Source organism: Rattus norvegicus, chromosome 4 (genome assembly GCF_036323735.1).
Source record: "Rattus norvegicus strain BN/NHsdMcwi chromosome 4, GRCr8, whole genome shotgun sequence".
Taxonomy (NCBI): domain Eukaryota; kingdom Metazoa; phylum Chordata; class Mammalia; order Rodentia; family Muridae; genus Rattus; species Rattus norvegicus.
Genome location: NC_086022.1, coordinates 60,993,278 through 61,018,030, shown reverse-complemented (window position 1 = coordinate 61,018,030; position 24,753 = coordinate 60,993,278). Strand labels below are relative to the sequence as shown.

The window sequence follows — 24,753 nt, the reverse complement described above, 5'->3', positions numbered from 1 at the left end:
TGATAATAGATATCATGTTCAATGAGAAAACTGAAAGCGTTTCCTCTAAAATTGCCATTCTTATTTAATGCAGTATTTTAAATTTTAAGCAAAGTAATGGGAGAGATTAAAGGATTACAAGTACAAAAAGAGAGAGAGGGAGGAAGAGAGATGGAGGGGGGATGAATGGATGGATGGAGAGACAGACAGACAGGCAGGGAGGGAAGGAGACTGATTAAGAAGTTACAAGTACAGAAGCCATCATAAAAAGATTAAAATTAGGCACTAGTAAATGGGTACGCCAGTAAATTGCTTGTCACGTAAACACAAGGACCTGAGTTTGATCCCAATACCCAGCTTGTAACCCCAGAACTGGGGAGACAGATACCAGGAGGCATCCATCCAATCTAGACAAGCTGGTGAACTCCCAATTCAGAGAGACTATCTCAAGAAGCAGAGTAGACAGCAAATGACAACATACATTGTCAACCTGTCTCAACATACACATGCAAAAATGTGCAAAAATACACACATGGTTGTGCACACATGAACAATATGTGTGTGTAGCACACAAGATTAAGTCACACGACTAAAAATCATTCCTATTATACTTGTTAAAAACACAATTTCTATAGTGAGTCAAACAGGAATGGTGATGTGATCGTGGGCCACTTAGAATCTGCTACAATTCGGTCTCTGTTGCATTAAGCAGATTATGGTAGGAAGATGTCCACACCTTTCTTCTGAGCGCCCCAAGAACCACCTCTGCTAAACATAATCTTCAGTCACCTTGTTCAAACTAAGATCTATCATGACATTTGTCTATCACTTGAATCTTTATTTTCCACCTTCAAACCCTATAACCTATTTTTAAGTTATCTTTTTCTCACGTGTGCACTTTCCCTGTCATGTATGGTCTCTTTCCCACACACAGCAGAGCAACAAGCACTCTGGAGCTTCAGCCTCTTAAAGGTCGGCTTTAAGTGTCAAGCTTGCCAAACTGGAACAAAGTACATTTTGCTGAGGAAATTTAAGGGGCTTTTCATTACAATTTCCCTTAGTGTGTTAATAATAAGAAAATACTCTCTATCTAAATCTGTCTCTTTAAGAAGCAAACATAGGGGGCTGGGGATTTAGCTCAGCGGTAGAGCGCTTGCCTTCAAGCGCAAGGCCAGGGTTCAAGCGCAAGGCCCTGGGTTCGGTCCTCAGCCTGGGGGTGTGGGGAGCGCAAACATAGGCAAACTTGTTACTCTGACACAGGAAACAAACGCCTAAGAGGTTGCATCCTAGTCAAGCCTATTTATGTAGGATGGGCGGGCAGGGGCACAGATTAGGAAGCAAAATCCTATACCTTGAAAGAAAAGTTTTCCAAAGACTCTAACAGTATTCTCAAATTCTAATGTTACTATATTTATTTAACACAGTTTAAAGTGAAGTCTTCAATCTTATTACCAACAATTTTTGAAAATAGTCGAAACGTAGTATCCAAACTAAGTTTATTTTTCTCATTATTCACAAAATGAGTCTACAAAATAAATGCTTTTATTCCTTAAGTACAAAGGAAGCACAACAAAGTAACAAAATGGTATACATACTCTTGGAAAAAAAGTAGAATGTTGCTTGAGCAACCACGGCGCTGTACAGAGTGAAGTTTTATAAAGGAAGGCCATGTCTCTCTGAGGTATCTAATGTCATCAGCACGGCAGCTCCTTGCTCACCTTGCTCTCTGTCGCCTTTCAGACGGGCAGCCAGTGCTTACTGTCTTTACTCAGTTTAGTGAATGATATCTAACCTTAATCATAAATGGAGAGAGAAGTGTCCACTCCTGTAGAGCATGTTAAATGCAGGCCAATGATATATTATGGCATGTAGCTTTAGAATGATACTGAAGTGCGACTCACCTGTCTGAACATCAATGACCATCTGATGGCCCCCTCTCATTCCTGGACGGTTATCTTCTCCATCACCTGGAGAAGAGAATATATTTTCTATAAGGAAATAGTAAAACCTTATATTCTAGAGAAGTAACCCCACTGTAAGTCTATAAAGGGTAGTAACAAACATTCCACATGTACTTCTTCAAAATACTAAAAGTAAGTAAAAGAATTCATAAAGGAAAAATACTTTTGCTTCAAATATTCAAAAGTTAGAGGATTCTAGAATATAGTGTGTCTGCACATGTATTAAGAATCAAACACAGACCCTCACAAATAATAAGCAAGGATAACCACAGAGTTACATTCCTAGCTCTAAGGTTACAGGATGCTAGTATCACATTTGATATAAACCAGAAGGCCTAAGGTTTTCTAAATAAATCTCCCATTAGTTGACATAAATTAGTTTGGCAAATAAACTTCCCTGGTTTTTGTATGTAAATTGACATCATCTAACTCTGTACTAATTTCCCAGGAGCACTATAAAATAACGTCAACTTTTCTACAGCCACAGTTACTTGAGGAATACTTTATAAGAAATGCATCATTAGGTGAATTCTGGTTTTGTGCAAACATCAGTATATTTACACAAATCTACATGGATTGCCTATTTTATACCTAGCCATATGGCAAAGCATGTTACTACATTACGTAATAACCTCAGGCAACTATAGTGTCTGCATCTTTCAGAATACATAATTACAGAAAAGGTGAAGTAATTACACTAGATAGAAATTCTTCAGCACAATTAAAAGCTCTTGGGACCATCATTATTGACCAAAATGTCACTATTAAGCTATGATTGTATACAGAAACCGGAACAAAGCCAAATCCTTTCGTCTACAATGCACTCAATAATTCCTCCTCCTTTGTCACAGCTAGGTGCCCTTTAGACCTTGCAGATCAGTATCACTGAGGCCTTGCCCTTCTCTCTCCTCCAGCCAGTCTAATTTGTTTCTCTCAAAAACAAATTAACAAAATACTAAGATATTAATTTTTGGCACTAGTATTTTGTGTATTTAATCTGTTTGTTTGCAAATATGTGTCTGAATAAAATCACCTTACAAAGGACTAAAAAAATACAAGTATTTTCATACAACATATATAAGTTCAAGGGAAAATTTCCGTGCATATAATTATGATTAAAGCTATAAAAGGTTTCTCACAAGGGAAGAGAAATATATGAAGACCAAGAACCAAGTGAACACTTCCAGAGCCATCTTTCTTTAATGTAAACATATGCAATAAAACATTGCTTCTATCTGACAAAAGAGTGAATACAATCTACAATAAAGTGACAAAATCTCCCCATACAAAAATAATGGGTTAATGAAGAAGACTCAACTCTGAATCAGATTCAAGTCAAAAACAAACAAACTGGTCCCTATTAGACATAAAAGCCCTGAGGAGCTGCACCTCCCAGAAGAAAGCATGAGATGTAATCACTAAGGCATTCGGATACTCAGATCAGTGCCTCTAAGATGCAACCGTACTGTGCTCTAATTAGAATTATGTCAACCTTACTACTATCTGTGTATAAAGTTCATCATTTGTCCCTTTCACTCTTAAAAGGTCCTGTTTAGTGAGATATTTTGTAGAGGTTGGGTCTCCAGGAGCATATGCAGTGACAGCAGTGTGCCCATGATATCACACACTACAGTAGTTTGGAACATATTCTATGTGAAGAACAAGCAGCATTGCTCGATATGCTGTCACAGTGATGAAACAAGAACTTACAGTTTCAATACAGTAACCTAGGGCTGGAGCTACTGCTCATCAGGACCAGCGCCTCCTAAACACAACCTCAGCGGAAAAAATTATATATAATAATCCCCCATCTAGTTACAGAACCTATGCTTTAATATTAAACACCTGTTCTCTATTAACAGCACGGGAGAATGCTTGGGCTATCTAATGAAAATAGACCATAAGGAAGAAACACAACTAGCCAGGCAGGCAGCTCACCTTTGGTGCTCTTAGGAATAATCTGACTCCACCGTGGCTTATACTCCTGTTGACTGATATACTGATTGAACAAGCCATCTGCAAGTATAAAAAAAATAAGAATTATATTTTCTTATATATATTATATGTATAACATAGTTTCCCTGTATGCTACCCAAATATAAATAGTAAATTATTAGTTGACACAAGAACAGAAACAAAATGCAGCAGCAGCAGCAACAGCCCATATTAAGTAGATGTTCCCACATTAGTTGCTGTAAAGTTACTAATGCACTCAATGGATAAATATGTAACCTCAACAAAGACTCTGCAAGAAGGAAAATGGGAGGGAAAAAAGGACAGTTGAAAGCTAGAAACCAGAAGCAGCAGAAAATAACTCATAAATAATTTGAATATATGCTTTATTTCATTAATATATATATACCATATACAACCATATATACCTTACTAATTTCTGTCATCAATATAAACACAAATGAAGAAAAGGAAGAATAATGAAAGCCTGGAACAATGTCTGCCCTGGTGATTCGCATCACTACTCTCTATGTATTACCTTTAAAGTCATAGCCTCTTACAATAATCTATATTTGAATTCCAATGTCTTCCCATTAAAAGTACTTACAGCCCATACATTTTGTTACCAGAATACAAAACACAAAAACAAAAGGAAAAAAAAATAAGGAACCAGGAATGCCAACAGCTTTGGTGTAGGTACTTACAGTATAAGCTCAGAGAAAGAGAAAACACTCTAACATGCGAACTCCAGTCTTCTCTGGGTACAAACTGACAGAGAAATGAAGGTACTGCCAGTAGCAATGGAACTGTATTTACTGATGCTGCCAAATGTTAAAAATCTGTTGTGTCTTGGTTCATTTAACCCTAAAAACAAGCCAAAGGATTTGCACCTCCCTGATTTAAGATGGAGAAGTGCCTGTTTAGAGAATGAAGGAGATTCATCAAACTCACACATGTCTTTAGTAGGGCAATGACTCAGACTCTGCTTTGCCTCCCTTCTGGATCTTTCCTCAGTACACTTTTCATCTACGTCCTGGAGGAGTTATTACACTAGCTACTGTCTCCACATGGAGGCTGTCCTCCCACCACACATCTACCCTACTCCAAATAATTATCACACCCTACACCAATTTACAAATGATATCTAGAACCCAATTCTAGATAAGGAAACAGGAGGAATATTCTAGAGGACTTGTAAATAATGTTTCATGCTTCTAAACAGACATTAGCCAAGAGAAAAAGAGACTTTTATACTCTGGACACATTTTCATATACATAAGCAATATATAAAACCTACTTGTAGACCTAGGGAAAGAGCCAACTCTGTAATAATGGCGGCGCAGAGGAAGACAGAGAAACTAGACCAGTGAATCAACCAACCAGGAAAGCCACCTCGCTTTGGGCTTCTTGTTGGATCACACTCTTCTTTTCCATCTATCCACATATATAACCAAGACCACACTTGTTCCCTCATGAATCTCTCCTTTGACTCCAATTTCTATTTGAATGAGGACTTACCCCAACACTGAAAACACAGACTTGTTCAAAAACATAATAAAATGTTTCTTTTCCACAACGTGCATACTTGGAACATAACAACAACCCTAATAGCTTTCTTTTCTGGGTTGATCATGAAGCTGTTGTAACCAACCCTATATAATCATTGAATTTCTTTCTTTCTTTGCCCTTGTAGCCTTAGAAAAATTAGTGGGACCAGTTCCAATAAATCTCTCTCTCTCTCTACATATGTGTGTATGTGTGTGTAACTTTCTGTAGCTGTTATCAAAATATAACCTAAAGTGGGGAATTATTTTGGCTTTCAGTTTCAAGACATTTTAGTTTACAGTCCTTGTGATATGTGTGTGTGTGTGTGTGTGTGTGTGTATGTGTGTGTGTGTGTAGAGATAGACACGGAGAGAAGGGGAGGATTCATTCTATAAATTTTGTTCCTCTAGTGAACCAGACTAACATACTCCCCAAACTGCTTTAGTGGTGCTTTATCACAGCACTAAGAAACTAACAACAGCAACAGAGGAGATAGAAACTGTGGAAGTAGAGTCTAGTTAGAAGGAGTAGACCACTAGAAGTGTCCTATCAGAGATAAACCCAGTCCCTGGTCCCATTCCCTCTCTTTCTCCTTCCTGCCCAGCCAGGAAGTAGCTTCTCCCACGTGTTCCCCCCACCATGATATTCTGCATCATAGTGACCCAGAATCAACACAGGCAAGCACATTAAACCAAAATGTCTTGAAATTGAGAGCCCAAATAATTCCCCACTTTAGGTTATATTCTGGAGCTACTAAAAATTTACAACAGTAAAGCACAGTTGTTAAACAGATATTGGTACCAGACTATGGAACCCCATATCTTAAGTCACTGACTGGTTATGCTGTCTTACAAATTAATCACTCTGCTTCATTTAACAGAGACAAGGATAATAGTACACATACCCTAGAAAGCAGGTATAACAACCATAAAGTTCATAGAAAGAACTTAAAAAATACAAGGTCCATTGTAAAACTTCAAACATATGTGCTGGCTGTGGCAGTGGCAGTGGCAGCAGTAGCTGTGGCAGAAATAGTGATGACAATGACGATGATGTAGTAGACCTTGGAATTATAGTTGCAAGAAAACTATCAATTTTTTTTTTTTTTTTTTTTTTTTTTGGAGCTGGGGACCGAACCCAGGGCCTTGCGCTTGCTAGGCAAGCGCTCTACCACTGAGCTAAATCCCCAACCCCACTATCAATCTTTTTATGCACCAAGTGAGAAATATGGCACTCAATCAAGTAGGAGTTAAGAGAGATTACCAGGGAAGGCCTAAAAGAAGCTATTTGAAAAGAACTAGCCATGAAGAATGAGTTGGAGTAAATAGTGAATAGGAAAGTAAACAGCAAAGAGAACAGGCATAGGCAAAGGCATGAAGGCATAGGTGAGTAGGGATTTGGGGAAGAAGCCATGTGCCAGGAAGCAGACTGGTGGTTATATGGGAAGAGAAGGTAGCTTTTGCATTTTTGAGCACTGCTGAGAATGAACAAAATCCCAAGGTAAAGACTAAGGAAACAGGCTGGCTCAGTGGTTAAGAGCACTGACTGCTCTTCCAGAGGTCATGAATTCAATTCCCAGCAACCACATGGTGGCTCACAACCGCCTGTAATGAGATCTGGTGCCCTCTTCTGGCCTGCAGTCACATATGCAGGCAGAATGCTGTACATAAAATAAATAAATAAATCTTAAAAAAAAAAAAAAAAAAGACTAAGGAAACAACTTGCTATTCCCAACAACAGCTCTAGTGCCTGACTCATCAGGAGAAGCTCCTTTAAATTAACCATGGGAAACTCCTCTTTCAGAAACTAGTTATTGTTGTTGTTTTGTTCTCTGCCTCCTGAGTGCTGGGGTCAAAGGCTGTGCCACCACACCCAGAACATCTGAAGATTAGTAACAATAAACCAGATTAAGTAAGAACACATGCAATAGATGAAGATAATCTAAATACAAACCATGAATGTAAAAAGTGAGCAAGTCATGGTACAAGACCGTAGCACCAAACAGACATAACTGCTGCTCAGCAGAGACATGATAAACAGACGGAAAAGCTAACACGCGAAGACATCAAGCAGAAATTGTCAAAGTTGATGAAAAGAACAAAACTGAAACATTAAAGAAATGATCAAAGTGTTAAGAGGAGATGTTAGTAATAATATAATAACCGAAATGGAACAAAGAATGCAAAGAAGCATGAAAAATTAAACAGAAATGCCAACTTTATTAGGATAAGAAGATGAAATTAAGAGTAAAGCAAATCAGTTTTTAACAGGCTGGCGAGTTCAGCACCATAACTAAAGACAACTCCACAAAAGAACTAACATGCAAATGGACTATTTAAACAGCCCAAGGAAACAGCAGATTTCTCTGAAAGAAACAAGTAGTCAAATAACAACATACTTTTCTCAACAATAACAATAGAAGACAGTTAACAGTGGAATAATATTCAAAATGTGTTTAAAAGAATAACTGTCAGCCAAAAAAATTCTATATCCAACAAAAATACCCATCTTTAAGAGACGAATGGGGGTTGGGGATTTGGCTCAGTGGCAGAGGGCTTGCCTAGGAAGCGCAAGGCCCTGGGTTCAGTCCCCAGCTCCGAAAAAAAGAACCAAAAAAAAAAAAAAGAGAGAGACAAATGATTCAGATTCAGACAAACAAAAGAGACTTGCCTTTGTTATTGTAAGAATTTCTAAAAGATGTGCTTTAAGTCAAAGGATTAAAAACTTAGATGTAAGATCAAAGATGTACACAGTACTAAAAAGAATATATCAGATCAGTAAAGATAGGGGAAAACTCAGGAACCCTATATAAAATGAAGCAATATCTGCAGGGCCTCAAGTATGCCATCATAAATGACAGTGAGGGCAGGCATAAGTAAACGAGGTTGAAACTGCATTTATAATCCTTGTATTAGAAGACAAAAAGGCACTCACCATACTACCTGCATACTTATAATTTCTATCAGAAAAATAATGCAGACTACATTAGAGCCAAACAAACGGAGGGAAAACGGAAAATACTAAAATGACAACCACGAGGAAGAAATAAAAAGGATGACAAAACACATATGTGAACTGGAGAGTTGGCTGCCCAGAATGCCCAGAACACACATGTAAGTGGAGAGCTGGCTGCCCGGAATGCCCTACACACATGTAAGTGGAGAGCTGGCTGTCCAGGACGCTCATAAGCCCTCCTGCAGGGCAGAAAGAGGAGGGGGGTCAGGAGGGGCTCAGGAGGGGCTGGTGAGAAAAGCTCAGTGAGAGACCTTGTCTCAAGAGACAAAGTAAGAGAATGTTAAAGGAAGACACCTATCATCCTCACCTGGCCTTTGTACGTGTACACGCACCATACACACAAAAAATTAATTAACAATAAAAAGGAAATAACATTTATAAGACACTTCTTTAAAACAAGATACAGAAAAGTTGGAATTAAAAGACTGAAAATGGGCTAAAGACTGTAATTCAGCAAGTGCTTGACTAGCATACACAAAGCCCTGGCTCCAATCTCCAGCACCACATAAAACTGGGCGTGTTAACAACCTTCTGAAAACCCAGCACTCAAAAGATGGAGAGGAGGGATCACAAGTTCCAGGTCATCCTCAACTCAACATCCTCATCCTCAAAGCAGAATGGGTTACAAGAAACCATGCTTAAAATAGATAATATTGTCATTAAGATACTGAAAAAGATACATTTTGCAAATACTATGTAAAAGTGGGTAAGCAATTCATAGTAAAATTTAACTAAAATTTTAAGAAATTATGATGTATAGCTAAAAACATGACAACAAAATCTAGGGAGAAAATGAGAGCCACAAAGAGCCATGCAATCTGAACGTCTATTCTTCTCAGTAACTGTATCAAACAGAAGCTACTGATAAAGGCCTGTGCAATGGGAGCAGCAAACCTGACTTAGGGATCTACAGAGCACTGCCCCCCAACCACTGCCAAGCCGCAGGCTGCACAAGCATGAGGCACAGAAAAGCTGAACAAGTCTGGCCATGGAGCAAGTCTAAGTTTGCAAGGACATGGACCTGACCGCTGTGTAACTCCACTACAAGTCAGAAACAAGGACAATAACCAGAAAACTCCATGTAACTTAAAACTATAAAACTATGATTCACAAAAAAAGCCATTTCATTACATAATGAAAATACTGAACCAGACAACAACATATGTAGATCTAATTTTAGATCCTTAATCCATGTGAAAAAAATTTAAAAATCTGATAATTGGCTTGGCATCTATCTAAAGATGTTAGTTAAAAAAGATATAAAGGCTAGGCATAGGCTAGGCATAGTGGTGCATGCCTTTAATTCCAGCACTCAGGAGACAGAGCAGGAGGAACTCTGTGACTTCAAGACCAGCCTTGTCTACAAAGCAAGGTCTAGGCCAGCTAGACCCTGTCTCAATATAAAACACACACACACACACACACACACACACACACACACACACACACACACACACACGGGGGGGGAGGGAGGTTAGGAGGAAATCTCAAAGAGAAATAGAAGAATAATAGTAAACAGAGTGTAGAAAATAACAGAAAAGATAAAACAAAGCAGGAGTTAATCCTAAACAACCAATAAGCCAAATAAATTGCTTGTAACTGTGTGGAGATTTTAAAATGTAACAATTCATAATAACTAACCAATATAAACAACAACAAAATCCCAGGAAATCATGCAAACTTTAAACAGAAAGATATTAAATAGTACTTAATTGCCCTAAGAGTTCAGTTTTACATGTCAATAGATGATTCTTAAAAATATCATAATTGATATGCTGAAGCAAACGAGCCCGAGGAGTCCTGTACTCATCATAGAATTGAACAGTTAGGTAAAGTGTTCCCACCAGGCCCCTTTAAAAACAGAATACCCAACTCTAAGAACCTCTTCCAGGCGAGCAAGCAAACATTCAAATCTTAACACAGCAAGAAGAGATTACCTTCTGAGTTCACTAGGTGAATCAGAATACTAGATCTGAGAGAAATATAGAGGAGCATATACGACCTTCTCACTGATAAAACCATGGGGAAGAATTCAGGGTAAACCAATCTAAATCTATGACAGATCCAAGGAAATAATACATGATGACACTGTTAAGTACATCTGAGATATAAAATGCCAGCCTAAAATTTAAAAAAGGGGGGAACACAATTGGAATACCAACCCTAAGAAGACAGAAGCAGGTGGACTACCACATGTTCAAGGCCAGCCTAGAGTATAAAACTTGTTGCAGGCCAGTAACATAAAAAGATCCATAAAAAAGATTCATAAAAAGACCCTGTCTCAGGGAATGAAGAAAAAGAGAAAGAAAAAAGAGCAAAAGAGGAAGAACAAAGTAAGGAGAAGAAAAAGAAACCATAAGAATAAATCACAGCATAAAGATTCAAAAAGGAAATTTTAAGAAAATGAAAAAGTTTATACTGATATATTTATCAACTTAAATGAGGTGTGCATACTGTGCATATTACTCAAAAGGCATAAATTACCAATACTTATTCAAGAACATAAAACATAATCAGCCTTTTATCTATTAATATAATAAGTTTGAAATTTAGAAATCTCAAAATGAACTTCAGGCCCACTTTTCATCATTCATCCTTTTAAAAGTCCACCATGGTACTATTAATTTATATAAATTTTCTTTAGAAAATTAAATTGGGACTAATTTCACCTCATTCTTTCTCTAAAGGTCAGAAATATCAACACATTATAACAAAATTGTAGGCCAGTATCCAAACTACTCAACTACACATAGGAATACACCATACAATTTTATAAATCAAACATAACAAGAACTAAAATGAGTACCAAACAGGATTTTCAAAGTATTGCAAAGTTGAACCTAAAAATGAAAATTAATGTGACTTAAGGTATGAGAAGTTGAAAAGGGAAGATCTTTTCACCACCTCAAAAAGACGCAGGAAACATGCTTCATAAAATGCAGTATCTATTCCTGATCAAGATTATAACTACACTCCCTCAATCTGATAAAAGGTGTCTATAAAAATTATTACTAGCACTATACTTAATGACTGCTTTACAAAGCAAAGATATCTCCTGTCTCCACAATATTCAATATACTATGGAAAGTCTGAACTACTACAGTAAGAAAAAAACCTAAAAATACCATGACTGGATGAAAACGTGACAAGGATCTGTCTTCTAACAGTATGACAAGACTAAACCTCTGCCGAGTCCCTCAGGATACCAAAAGAAGTGAATTTAGCAAGGCTGCAGAATAGAAAACTAACATAAAAATACTTGTTTCATTCATATATACTAGCAATTACCAATTAGAACTTGAATTTTTAAAGTGCTATTTGTAATAGGAACATAAAACATAAAATACTATGTAACTGTGGGCTTTTCCACCCATGCCCCAGTTCCCAAGTAACCACTCGGAGGCTCCTAATTTATTAAAAATGCCTAGGCCATTCGCTAGGCTTGTTCTCAGTAGCTCCTAACTTATTTAACCCATTTAAACTAGTCTATGTCTGCCATATGGCTGGTTACCTCTCCTCAGTTTGTTACATCTAACTTCCTCGAGTCCTGGGTGAATCTTCCCATGACTGACTACCTCCCAGAGTTCCTATCTCTCTACCAGAACTCCCACCTTCTACTTCCTTTGATTTGCTAATAGGCCATCAGCTTCTAACTGACTGAGAATTCTTCCACACAGTACACAGAGATTATCCCTACACTACTATGGAATGCCAATATACCTATCATATCCAAGACCCAGCTACTAAGAACTAAGACAATAAAATAAATGTTAAAGGAACTGGAAAAACAGAACATACAATCCATGTTTGAAATAAAGCACTGAAGATTTCAATTCTTGCCAAGTTGATCCATGACTGTATTATAAACAAAATAAAACCCTATTAGATATGTTTTAGCCACTAACAACCAGTGTCACATGCTTCTAAAGTTCTAAAACTCACATGAGAATTCAGAGCACCCATAATAGTCAAAACAGTTTTGGAATGGAACAATGCTTGAAGACTCACAGTACTTCATTTAAAGACTTACTATCAAGCTGAGTAATCAAGACGGTGTGATACTGGTGAAACATACTGCACTGTCAAAAAAAATTATTAGATTCCTACCTGGTGCCATACACAAAAATTAACTCAAAACCAAACATAATCATGAATGAAAACTCTTTTAAGAAAACAAAGAGAAGTTCTGATCTTTAGTTAAGACAAAAAAAATGCTCAGTTCTAACATCAAGAGCATATTAACAAGCACACAGAAAAATTCTTACCACAAGGTAAAATTTCCAATGTTCGAAAGATGCAGTAAGATGAAAAAATAAACCACAGACTGTAGCATATATTATCATTGTGTATGTCTGGGATGTTTTATTTTTGTTTTGTTTGTTTTGGGGACAGAGTCTGATGTTTCCTAGACAGCTACTTGGTATACATCTGTTCTACCTCCATCACTAAATACAGACCTGTACCATCTGACTTATGAAAAATGTACTTTATTATTTTCTTTTTTATTAATATATATTAATTGTACAAAATAGTGGGTTTCATTATGACATTTTAAACCATACCCCATTAGAATCTTATCTCTCCAACACTAAAAGAATGTATTTCAAAGTCCCTCATATCTCTCTTAATAAATGACTTGTCTCCAGATAGAAGTCTCAAAACACAGATATAGGAAAATAATTCACTAAAAGAAGAATGGGTGAAGATAAGAACGAATGCTTCACCAATGAAGACTCAAAGATGACAATATGACAAGCATTAGTTATTACTAATTGAAAGCAGAAAACATAGACCTAGGTTAGAATAGCTAATATTACAATTATTGACAGACATTACAGTGTATGGGCAATTGTGCATAGCAACTGGCTTTTTAAATTTTTATTATTTTGTTTTACTAGAATTCCAAACATGAGCACCATATTTACATCATTTTCACCAACCACTCTTCCCTTCACCTCTTGCCATACCCTCCTTACTCCTTCTCAATTTCATGATCTTATCTTAATCATTGCCACACAAATGAAACTTTTATGCATTATTGTATGGAGAAAAGACAGCAATGCTGAAGAACTGAGAGTTTAAACATTAAAACAGACAGACAATAATATGTCACCTGCTGGTTCTATTCCTGAGTACCTACACAAAGAAGTGAAAATGTATTTCCATACAAAGATGTATATACAAATGTTCATATCGACAGCAATAGCCCGCAAGTGTGAGTAGCCCAAATGTCTATCAACAGATGAGCGCAGAAGAAAATTAGTATATCTGTATCATGTCTGACTTAGCAATGAGAAAACGAGTTTCGACAAACATAGATGAAATTCCAAATAAGTCAACTGAAAGAAGTCCAAGAATATGGTCTATTTACATGAAGTTACAGAAACACAATCTCATCTATAGTGACAGAAAGCAAACAGCTGCCAAAGGATAAAAGGCAAGCAATGAAGGAGGGCTAGATCACAAGAGAAGGAAGGAAAACGCAGGGGCTGTCAATGCTTGCTACTATGTAGAGTGGTGGTGGGTCAGGCATGTGGGCACACACACATGTCAACATGTAGATCACACTATATATTCCAAGTATGTATAGCTTATAGTGCCGTTATATATATATCTATAAACCAACCTCTACAAAGGCAAAATGAGCTTGTCTTTTTTTTTTTTTTTTTTTAACAAAGCTTAGTCTTATTCTCATATGAAAATTTTAGGTGTTAGAAAAAAAAAGAGATTTTTGCTTGCTCCATTATAAGAAGCTGGATAAAAGATGTTTCGATGTCCTACTTTCCTACGCAGTGGGCAAAAACTTCTTGGCCTCTTCTACGTTTTCAGTGGAAGAGAAGCCAAAAGTTTCTCCACTGTTCTTTTCCTTATTTGTTCAACAGATCATCATCAGTGAGGTCAGCAGCGAGCTGAAGAACCCTGAAAGGAATCACTATGAACTAAGTGCTCCCAGGCAACTGAGAAAGCCCTTGGCAACACAGGATACAATGTGGCTCTACGTTTGGGTTACTATCACTTCTGCTAAACCAGGCTCCCTTTCTAGACTCAGAATTGCAAGCAACTATAGGAAAGAGAGTTGCATGAGCTTTTAACAGCTTTTCCTAACAATGGGCATTCAACTGAAATCAGTTTAGAAATGTAATTATCATTAATCTACCTTATAATAAAATGAAATTACACATGGGAGCTGCTATTACGTTATATCACAAACACAGTAAAATCAGATGCCTTAGTAATAAAGATGCAAAACAGGTCAACTTAAAATTATAAAATGACCTATATACCTCTCTCATGCTGAGATGAGAAAAAATATGCAAACTCACACTTAGAAATTGAGACACATTTATATACTTTCATTGGTGGCACTTTTTAATAGTTTGATATGACACTAATTATCGGCATTCTTCTTAAGTATCCTCAATTTCAACACTATTGCTCCCTTATTTGTAAATAGGAGTCGTCATCAAGTAAGTTACAGTGGTGTATAAGGCTTGGGAGTAGTTTTGCCAATGTACTTAACAATGGGAGCTGTTGGTTTAGGGCAAAGGTAAAAAGCTAAAACAGAAAAGAACAAGTTCTGGTTTTCTTAGTTATAAATTACCTAACACAATCTCTGAATAATGCAAACACCTAGCAATAATGGATAACAACAGCAAAGAGATTAAAATATATGAAATCAAAGGACTAAAATACATTATTATTATTCCTTATTCTCTATATAAAAAGATATGCTGGATTCAACTCCACAAGTTTGTTTGTTTGCTGAGAAAGTCTTAAGTAGCACAGGCAAGCTTGGAACTTGCTGTGTCACTCAAAATGTCATTGAACTACTGACCCTCTTGCTTCTATACTCTCTCCAGGGCTGGATCAGGCCTAGTTCATGCAATGCTGACGTTCAAAACCAGAGCTTTGTGTACACTAAGCAAGTATTCTACAAATGAGCCAGACCCTGGCCCTTCACAAGCTTTATACTGAGTATCTATAATATTCTTGGTCCCTATGAAAACCACTGTGGAAGAAAAAAACGGGGGAAAAGGATAAAAGAAAGTTCTTCTCATTCACTAAAAAACAACAGAGCCTTCTTTCTATTTCAAATAACTGAAACCTTAAATATTAAAATTCAAAGCATCTCATTATATCATATATACATATTGAAAGCCAAATTATAGGTCACTTAAGAAAGTCACAATTCTACAAGAAAAATCAAAGATTATGTATTATCTCATTCACACTACAAAGAAAATCATTTTAGTGCCGATTTCCTTGTCTGTTACATCTGTCAATACTTTTTGGTTATGTAACCCTCTCCTATGCAAATCATACTATTAAAAAGTAAACACTGGCTATTGAAAAGAATCACTTAAAGCAATAAATCAGTGATAACAGTAGTACCAACAAATGTTTTCCTGATTTATTTTTAGTTAAGCTCCTGGTTTCCCAGAATGACATTGTAATGTAGGTAAATGAATTCAAACCTGTTTCTTTTTCTAAATTCCTGTGATATTATAAACCTATCTTAATTAAAGAATTCCCTACTCCAAGAAAATAAGCAAATTTTATAAAGAGCACAGAAAAATATATAAAAGAGAATAGATGCAGGCAGCATATATTCTTTTAGAAAGTTTCCTGTAAATACTGAAATATTCCTAATACAAGCTTCATAGTTTCTTACCATTTACCGCTTTTTCAATCAACTCCTCGCAAGCATCAAAGTCACCCTTTAACACCAATTTGTCGTGCATATCTGTCAACATTGGATGCTCCAGTGCAATCTTGGTTTTCTTCTGCAGGGATTCAAAAGCCTCTGTATAGTTGTGTTGTCTGAAGTGTTTTAGGCAAAGGCGAATGGCTTCCTGTTCGCGGTACTACTAGAACACAAGAAAAGTAGGGGAAAAAAAGAGAGCTGCTTAGCTGCCACTGTAGGAAACAGTTAACGATTAAACAAAGTAAACTGGGTATTTACTATACACCAAGCGCTGTATTTAATCTTGTACACTGGTTGCCTTTATTTTCACCTGTCAAATAGTAAGACTAAAACTGAATGCTACTGTAATAACTAGCCCAGATCACAAGTATGCTATCAAAGGAGACCAAACCAGATATAACTCAAAAGCCTTTTACTAAAGAAGGAAAAAAAGAAAAAGCAAAAAGCTGCCAGGCAGTGATGGCACATGCCTTTAATCCCAGCACTCAGGAGGCAGAGGCAAGTAGAGCTCTGTGAGTTTGACGACAGCCTGCTCTACAGAGCAAGCTCCAAGACAGCCAAGACTACACAGAGAAACTCTATCTCAAAAAACAAAACAACAAAAAATGTCTATATTAAAAGTCCCTTTAGGATGTACATTTTACAATTCCCAGGACATCAACTAATAATATTCCAATGCACAGACTAAGATAAAGAACAGCATGAATTTCAAAGTCAGCACTCAATTTACAAAGCACTTTCTTTAACAGGGTGAATGCTAGAAACAAATATAAACTCAGAAAAATAGTTGAGAAACAAACAAGTTAAAAATATGTTCTGAAATTACCTTAAATTTTCTAAGCGCATTGCTTTACAATGAGAATTTAAAAACCCAATTACATAAAACACTGTATGCAACTAAAAAGATTTACCAATAAACATTACCCGTGAATAAAAAAATATACCAAAGACTTGAAAAACAGCCAGTTTAGAGTTACCTCACTTCTCAACTAATACAACATTGTCAAATACCTATTCCTTATACAATATAACTGTCAATATGTAAACGCATCAAATAATCAGAGTGATTCTGTATACTGCTGACTTTATTTTATTTTTTGCCTTTGGACCTGGTGTATTGTAATGTATGTAACAGCGGTTCTAGTAGAGTGAGCAACATCTAGCTAGCAAGCCGACTCAGGCATTTCGATCGTGGTCAAACATAAAATGTTCTACCAGGGTGTAAGTAACCCACTAAAAATGCATTCAAAATATTCATATCACTGTATATAAATAAAATTGAGGGCTAAGTAAAGATAATAACAGCAAACTGTACAGCCATGCTGCTTGAGCCCAAAGACTGGCCCAAGCACTTTACAACTGTGTGAACCTCTCTGCTCTATTCCCTCATCTATAAAATAATGAGGATTGATAATTACTTCTCATAGACTAGTAATAATTTAAATGAGCTAAGACTGCTGACAAACAACAATGCTTAAAAATGTTAGCTGATTATTCATAATTTTTACTATTACCAACATTTTAAATAAAGAATAAAGAAATTGGCACATTTCTCCCTTGCTAGGTATCAAAGTCTAATTTTAAAGCACGGTCCTACCTTGCTGTACCAGTTCAGACAGGGCTGCACTATATCAGGATCATCAATGCCACTGAGTTCAACATACCAGATGCTAAAATTAAAGCTGGGCCCCCAGGACAAAAGTGGAACTTTAAGGAGGAAAAGCAAAAAGAGAAAAAATTAATATGATTCAAATCAAGTTTTAACAAAGCAAAGTCACTAATGTTTAAGTCTATATGAATTTATTCATCAAAATTACTATGCACATACCACACATCTAGATTTTGAGCCCTCAGGAGACTATGGTAGAAAGAACAAGAGTGTCTGAACTATAAAGTGAAACTCTTGTCTCAAAAGGACAAACAACACAAACATATTACTGATTTTAGCAAATGCATTTTAAAAACAAGTGTTTAATTTTTAAAATATGGTTTGTGATATTAAAAAGCAAATCTGACTGATGCCATCATATTTTCTTAGTTAATAAAAACTGTAACATAAGTCATGATACATCTATTCCTAAATAAATAAAACCATAAATAGACAATATAAGAGGTGATATATACTGGCCCTATATAGAGCAGATATTTTTAACCTATATCCAACTATAGAAAGTAAATTTCAAATATGTATCAATATATCAATATAGAACCCTGAAAACAAAGTTAAAGGGACAAATCTTTAAAGGCAATCTCAGTTCTGAAGACACATCCAAATAGTAGGAAAGATGTAACAACAACAACAAAAATATCTCCAGTATTCTTTGTAAGAAACCAGACTTCATTCAAGGATGATTCAATGACAAGATGACTCAATCCAAAGAGATACAGTGAAGAAATTTACCACCTTAACAAAAGCTAAAAGGAAAAAAATGTGTTCAATTACTTTAAAAATTCTTCTTAATCCTTAAACATAAACCTGGGGAAATATTAAGTACTCTTAATCAAGTCAGAACAAGACAAAGAGGCCAATTTCTCTACTAATTCAATACTACACTAATGTCTTTTTTTATTAGTTATTTTTATTTCTTACTCACTTTATATCCCACTCACTGCCCCACTCCCACTCAACCCTCCCACAATACTTCCCCCATCTCCCATGCCTTCTCTGAGCTGGTGGAGGCCCCCTTGGTATCCATCCCTCACCTGGTACTTCAAGTCTCTGCCAGGCTAGGCACTTTCTCTTCCACTGAGGCCAGACAAGGCAACCCAGATAGAGGAACATATCCCACATACAGGAAACATCTTTTGGAATAGCCCCAGTTCTAATTGTTCAGGACCCACATGAAAGTCAAGCTGCATATCTGCTGTATATGTGTGGGGCACACTAGATGTCTTAACGAGAACAACGGAGGTGGGGAGATAAAGCGATGGCTCAGCAGTTAAGAGTACTTGCAGCTCTTTCTGGGGAACCCAGGTTCAGTTCCCAGGACTCACATAGCAGCTCACAACCACGCATAATTCCAAATCCAGGGGATCTGATGCCCTCTTCTGACCTCCTCATGCATTAGGCACATAGTACATAAATACATAGGTACATAGTACCTGCACACACATAAATGCAGGTAAAGCATATGGATAAAGTCATTAAAAAACTATTAAAAAAAAAAGAAAGTTACAATAAGAAACAGATCACTTGAAGATGACATAGCTGTCTAACTGAAATTTTAAAAGACTTGACTGCCTATCCAATATTTCTTTTCAACTACTAGGTACATGGAAGAAATTAGAGTATAACACAAGTCTTTAAAGGGCTTTAATAAAACAATGCTTTTCTGGAACCTGAATAAATACAATAATCCATACCATAGTCTTGAGTTTCAACTATTCCTTTAAGCCTCTATTCTTGAACACTATTATTACAAAAATAAATTCAAATACAAATGTGTGGGACTGTGGCATTAATTATTGTTCTTCACTAATAAATTTGACTTCTTTGATTCTAATTTTAATAAAATACTTCTAAAGGTGAAGCAGAAATGGAAATCCAAAGGCTCAGTCCTCAATGTCCCTGCCCTCGTAACATTAAATCTAAAGGAACACAAAGAACCTGAGAAGCACGTATTACAAGCACCATCATAAGCTAAAATCCTTGATGGTAAATATATGTCTTAAGACAGTGTTTCTGAACTGTGGTTTGTAAATCTGAACTATGAGATTGACTAAGTCAGTGTAGTTAACATTTCGTGTAAAAGGTAAAACAAGAACAAAGCAAATAATCACATTCCAGTGCCTCAAAAACTCATCAGGGTTTGGTTTCAGATGACAGCTCTAGAATTAATGACAAGCCTCCATAGATAATTAAGGTAATTAGGTAACTACACCCTCACAAAACCCTGTAAGAACCCTTCCAAGTACGAAAACATTTGGAAAATATCCTCATGAAGTTAACTGTCACTTAAAAATGGATTCATAAAATAATTGTAGGTAAACAGTCTGTAAAGGGCCAACAGAATCTCTTCAGCTTGATGGGCTACGTGATCTCTTCCAACTATTCATCTCTGCCTTAGGAGCACAAAGCAGTCAAAACCAGTGCACAAACTAACCACAAACTAATTTAAAAACTAAAACATAGAGACCTATAAAACTTCATCCATACACTAGAGTCTATGAACCAAAGGCATTAAAAATTGGTTTTAATTCAAAAACACTAAAACCTTACCAATTTTAATGAATCGACAAGGGAACATCTGTTCATCAATTTTATGTTTCAAGGTAAATGTCTCTTTGTTATAATCATTCTTCAAGCCGCTGTTGGGGGGGAGAATACTGCATGTTATGAAACATGATTTCATAATTTAGTAAACACAGTAAACCACTCTAATCCTATACTCAGAGGCTAACTTACACCAATGCTCACATTGTATACTCAAGACAATATAAACAAGTGGCTGAAAATGGAAACTGGTCAAAATGTGAACATCCAAGTCAACTGCAATACTGTATGTCTTACAACTACACAAAAGCAAATGAGGAATGTTCCACACGAACCAGAGAATGTGGCGAGCTGTATGGAAATGTATGGCTACCTTTAATATATAATTTAATCTTAAAAATTTTCAAGTAGTAGGAAAATAATTAAAAACAAGTCAGTCATATATAACAACTGCAAAAGGCCAAATATTAGAATTTGTCAAGTAATTATATTTCTTAGTTATCTTTTTATCATCCACAAATTTCAAAAGGCAATCTTGTTCTGATTTAATATCTCCTTTAACCTAAATAAAAACGAACCCATATCATCTCTTGTTTAACCAAGATTGATGCAAATGTTTATAGGAAAATCCCTTACCATCAGACCATCTGACACCCTAAAATACTCACATGACTTAAATCAGAGAATAAAGTATTTTCTTAATGGGGTAACTATGTCACAAATACATTCCAAATTGCCATGGCTTTGTTTCTGCTGATTGTATGACCTTTCCGCATGCTTGGGATTTAATGTTCTAGAACTCCTGGTTATAGTGCTCTTTCCAGATGGCAAGACATGCTGTCATTTTTTGTTTTCAATTACCGAACCTTCCCCTTTTTTCATTTCTAACTGTAAAATCTTATAGTATTATTTCTGGAGTAGGCAATTCATGCTTTGAGTTAGATTTATATTTTCTAATAGCCATGGCTTTTGTCCTACTACCCACAAATGGGTAGTTTGTTTTGGAAGTGATGGGAACTGAACACAGGCCTTTGGCAGTATCAGAGATTATCATAAAGTAGAAAATATTTCTAAAGTTATTGACAGATCAAAATTATGAGTGGGGCAAAAAAGAAACAAATATTTGATTCTCCATTATTTAACAATTTTAACCAGTATCTATCTGGTACTTAAAAAAACAAAAACAAAAACCTATCAACTTAAGCCGCAGTATTAACAAAGGTTCTAGGAATAAAACCAGAAAGGGGCACAGAGAGATTCAGCTATGAAGAAAGTAGACAAGGTCTACAGTATGTTTCAAAGACAGTCCATTCTACCCTACATCCAAACCCACCTGGACAGCAGCTCTGTCATATTTTCTTCATTCATTCCACCGAAAACTTTGAATTTCTTCAAATTGCAGACATGAGTTTTCTCATATTTTCCAAATGTAATATTCTGAACTATAGCAGGCCTTTCAAGCTTCAGAATCAAGTACTAAGGGAAAAAGAGAAAAAGAAGAAACAAAACTAATACTCTCTGCTTAACACATGTAACAACTTTAGACATTAGAACTTCTGACAGCTAACAGAATAGTAAGAAAGTTCCAACTTAGGATGGCAGGTTTCAAGAGTTTTTGTTTTATTTTGTTTTAAAGCTAAGAGAATAATATACAACACCCTAATAATGACTGTTACTATTCTTCACTCAACAGAGGCTGCCAACTATATTCTCCTAAATGCTGAAAACAGACTGAAAGAAACATAGTGATCATTTCAGTGAATGATACTGAATGAAACAAAGACACACCAGACCAGGACTAACCAGATAGAGCAAGATTAAAATTCAAAAATAGCAACTACCTATTCCCACAGAATGAAGTTGGTAGATCAAAAAAATCTCATTGCATAATTATACATACACACAACACTTACAAATAATCAAAACTGATCAAAATTCATTTTAGACTAAAATATTTAGATATAATTTAGATTAAAACTTGGAAGCACTACACAAAAAGCACATGAGTAAATTTTTATGGTATTAGATTTGACTACAGATTCTCAGGTATAACATCAGAAAAGCACACCATAAAGTTTCACATGCAGATACCCAGTTTTTCCAGATATCATGTTAAAGGGTCTATCTCTACTCTATTGAGTATTTTTAGCATCTCTGTGAAAAACTGGGTGGCTGTAGCAGCATGGACTTGTATCTGGATATTCTACTCTGCTGCACTGATCTGCATTTCTGACTGTGCAGTATCACGCTAAGCTTTGGCTCCATAATAACACCTCTCCTTGCTCAGTTGCTTTCTTTCTTTCTGGGAGTGGGGTGTGTGGAGAGGAGTGGACAGACAACACAGGATCGATATATTGGATATTGGAATTCTTTTGTTTTCCCAAATAAATTTTAAGATTCCTTTTTCTATTTTTGTTAAAGATGGTATTGGCTTTTTTATTGGGATTCCGTTCAATCCTGTAGACTACTATTGTTATAGCCATGTCCTCCAATTCATGAACACAGGCGATCTTTTTATCTTCTAGTGCCTTTTTGAATTTCTCTTTTGACTGTTTTAATGTTTTCGATGTCTTTCCCATCCCTCGTTAGATTTAGTTCAGGATATGGGTGTGAACTGTGATAGGACTGTTATCTAACTTCTTTCTCAACATGCTGCTGGTGTACAAGACTGCTACTGATTTTGTAGCCTGCCACTTTACTCAAAGTGTCTGTCAGCTCTAAGAGTTTTCTGATACAGTCTGTAGAATCTTATAATCATCTGCAGATCTGTCCTACTTTTATGCCTTTTGTTCTCTAGTCTTGACCCTCTAGCTAAGAATCCCAGAACTGTACAGAATAACTGATGAAAATGAACACCCTTATCTTCTTTGACTTTAGTGGAAATGCTTTGAGCGCTGCCCCATCTAGTATGTCGGCTATAGATTGGTTATATATAGCCTTTATAACATGGAGATATGTTCCTTCTACACAGCTCCTCAGGTATTTTGCCTGCATGCAATAAAAGTATTGCTGGTGCCAGTGAAGGCCAGAAGAGGGCGATGGACCCTCCAGAGTTATAGAAGGTTTTAAATTGCCATGTGGGTGCTGGGAGTTGAACCCATATCTTCCAGAAGTGCAGCTAACCGTCTGAACTGTTGAAAAATATCTTCAGCTCCCACTTCAGGTTTTTTTTTTAATCATGATAACAAGTTGTATGATATCAAAAATGTTTTTAGCAACCATTGAGACGATCATGCAATTATGGTCACTGAGTCCATTCCTATGACATATTACATTCCCTGATTCCTGAATGTTGAGCCCCTCCAATATCTGTGGACTAAAGCTGACTTGATCAAAGTGGTGATCCTTTTTATGTGCTCCTATATTCAGTTTGTAAGAACTCTGCTGAGAAATTTTATGGCATTAGATTAATCTAACTGTGTGTTTACAGAATTTTGATACAAATAATACTGCCTTTATAATTAAGTGTTTGGTAATGTTTTTTCATTTCCTATTTTATGAAAGAATTTTAGAAGAATTACTTTTAGTTCTTTGGAGGTGTGGTAAAACTCACCAGTGAATCCAACTGGAACTATATTTTTCTAGTTAGATATTTATTTATTTATTTATTTATTTATTTATTTATTTAATGTATAAGTACACTATAACTGTCTTCAGACACACCAGAAGAGGGCATCAGACCCCATTACAGATGGTTGTGAGCCACCATGTGGTTGCTGGGATTTGAACTCAGGACCTCGGGAAGAGCAGTCAGTGCTCTTAACCGCTGAGCCATCTCTCCAGCCCCTCTAGTTAGATTTTTTATTATTATTTATTCAATCTCTTGGCTTGTTACAGAAGTGTTTAAATTATTTCACCATAGTCTAATTTTGGTAGGTTATATGAACCTAGAAACACATCATTCCTTTCAGATTTCCCAACGAAATAGAACACAAGTATGTACATTCCTATGTTGGGTATTGAGACAGGGTCTCACTAAGTAGCCCTGATTGGTCTGGCACTCGCTATGTAAATCTGGCTGGCCTTGGATCTGCCAGTCTCTGCCTACCTCAGGAGTCCTTGGTTAAAGGCATGTGTCATCACACTCAGTGAGCAGATATTTTTAAAGTATTTCCATTTCTAATTTTATAAATTTGAGATATCTCTTTCGGTCATTTTGTCTAAGTTTATAGATCTTGTTTATCTTTTCAAAAAACCAGCTCTTTGTTTTAATAATTTTTTGGTACTACTTTTTATTTCTCATTAATTTCTCCCTGAACTTATTATTTATGTATTTATTTGTGTGTATGAGGAAATAGTGTATAGAGGCTAAAAGGTGGTGTTGAGTGACCTCCATTATTTTCACGTTATTCCTTTAAGGCCAACTCACTCCCCATAGAGGG

General features: G+C 36.2%; 1 protein-coding gene across 13 annotated transcripts in view; it reads right to left on the bottom strand.

The window, feature by feature from the left end:
* Mkln1 (muskelin 1) overlaps positions 1-24,753 on the bottom strand; it is a 155,976-nt gene that overhangs the window by 77,184 nt on the left and 54,039 nt on the right. For 12 of the 13 annotated variants that reach the window (XR_010065709.1, XM_063286758.1, XM_063286756.1 and 9 more), the window contains 6 exon segments: positions 21,705-21,847; positions 20,378-20,466; positions 17,756-17,865; positions 16,126-16,318; positions 3,879-3,956; positions 1,881-1,946 (listed from right to left, as the gene is read on the bottom strand). Coding sequence is in view for 12 of the 13 variants with exons in the window: in XM_063286758.1 (XP_063142828.1) it covers positions 1,881-1,946; positions 3,879-3,956; positions 16,126-16,318; positions 17,756-17,865; positions 20,378-20,466; positions 21,705-21,847 (679 nt within the window). In the remaining variant the exon portion in view is untranslated. 13 annotated transcript variants of the gene reach the window in all.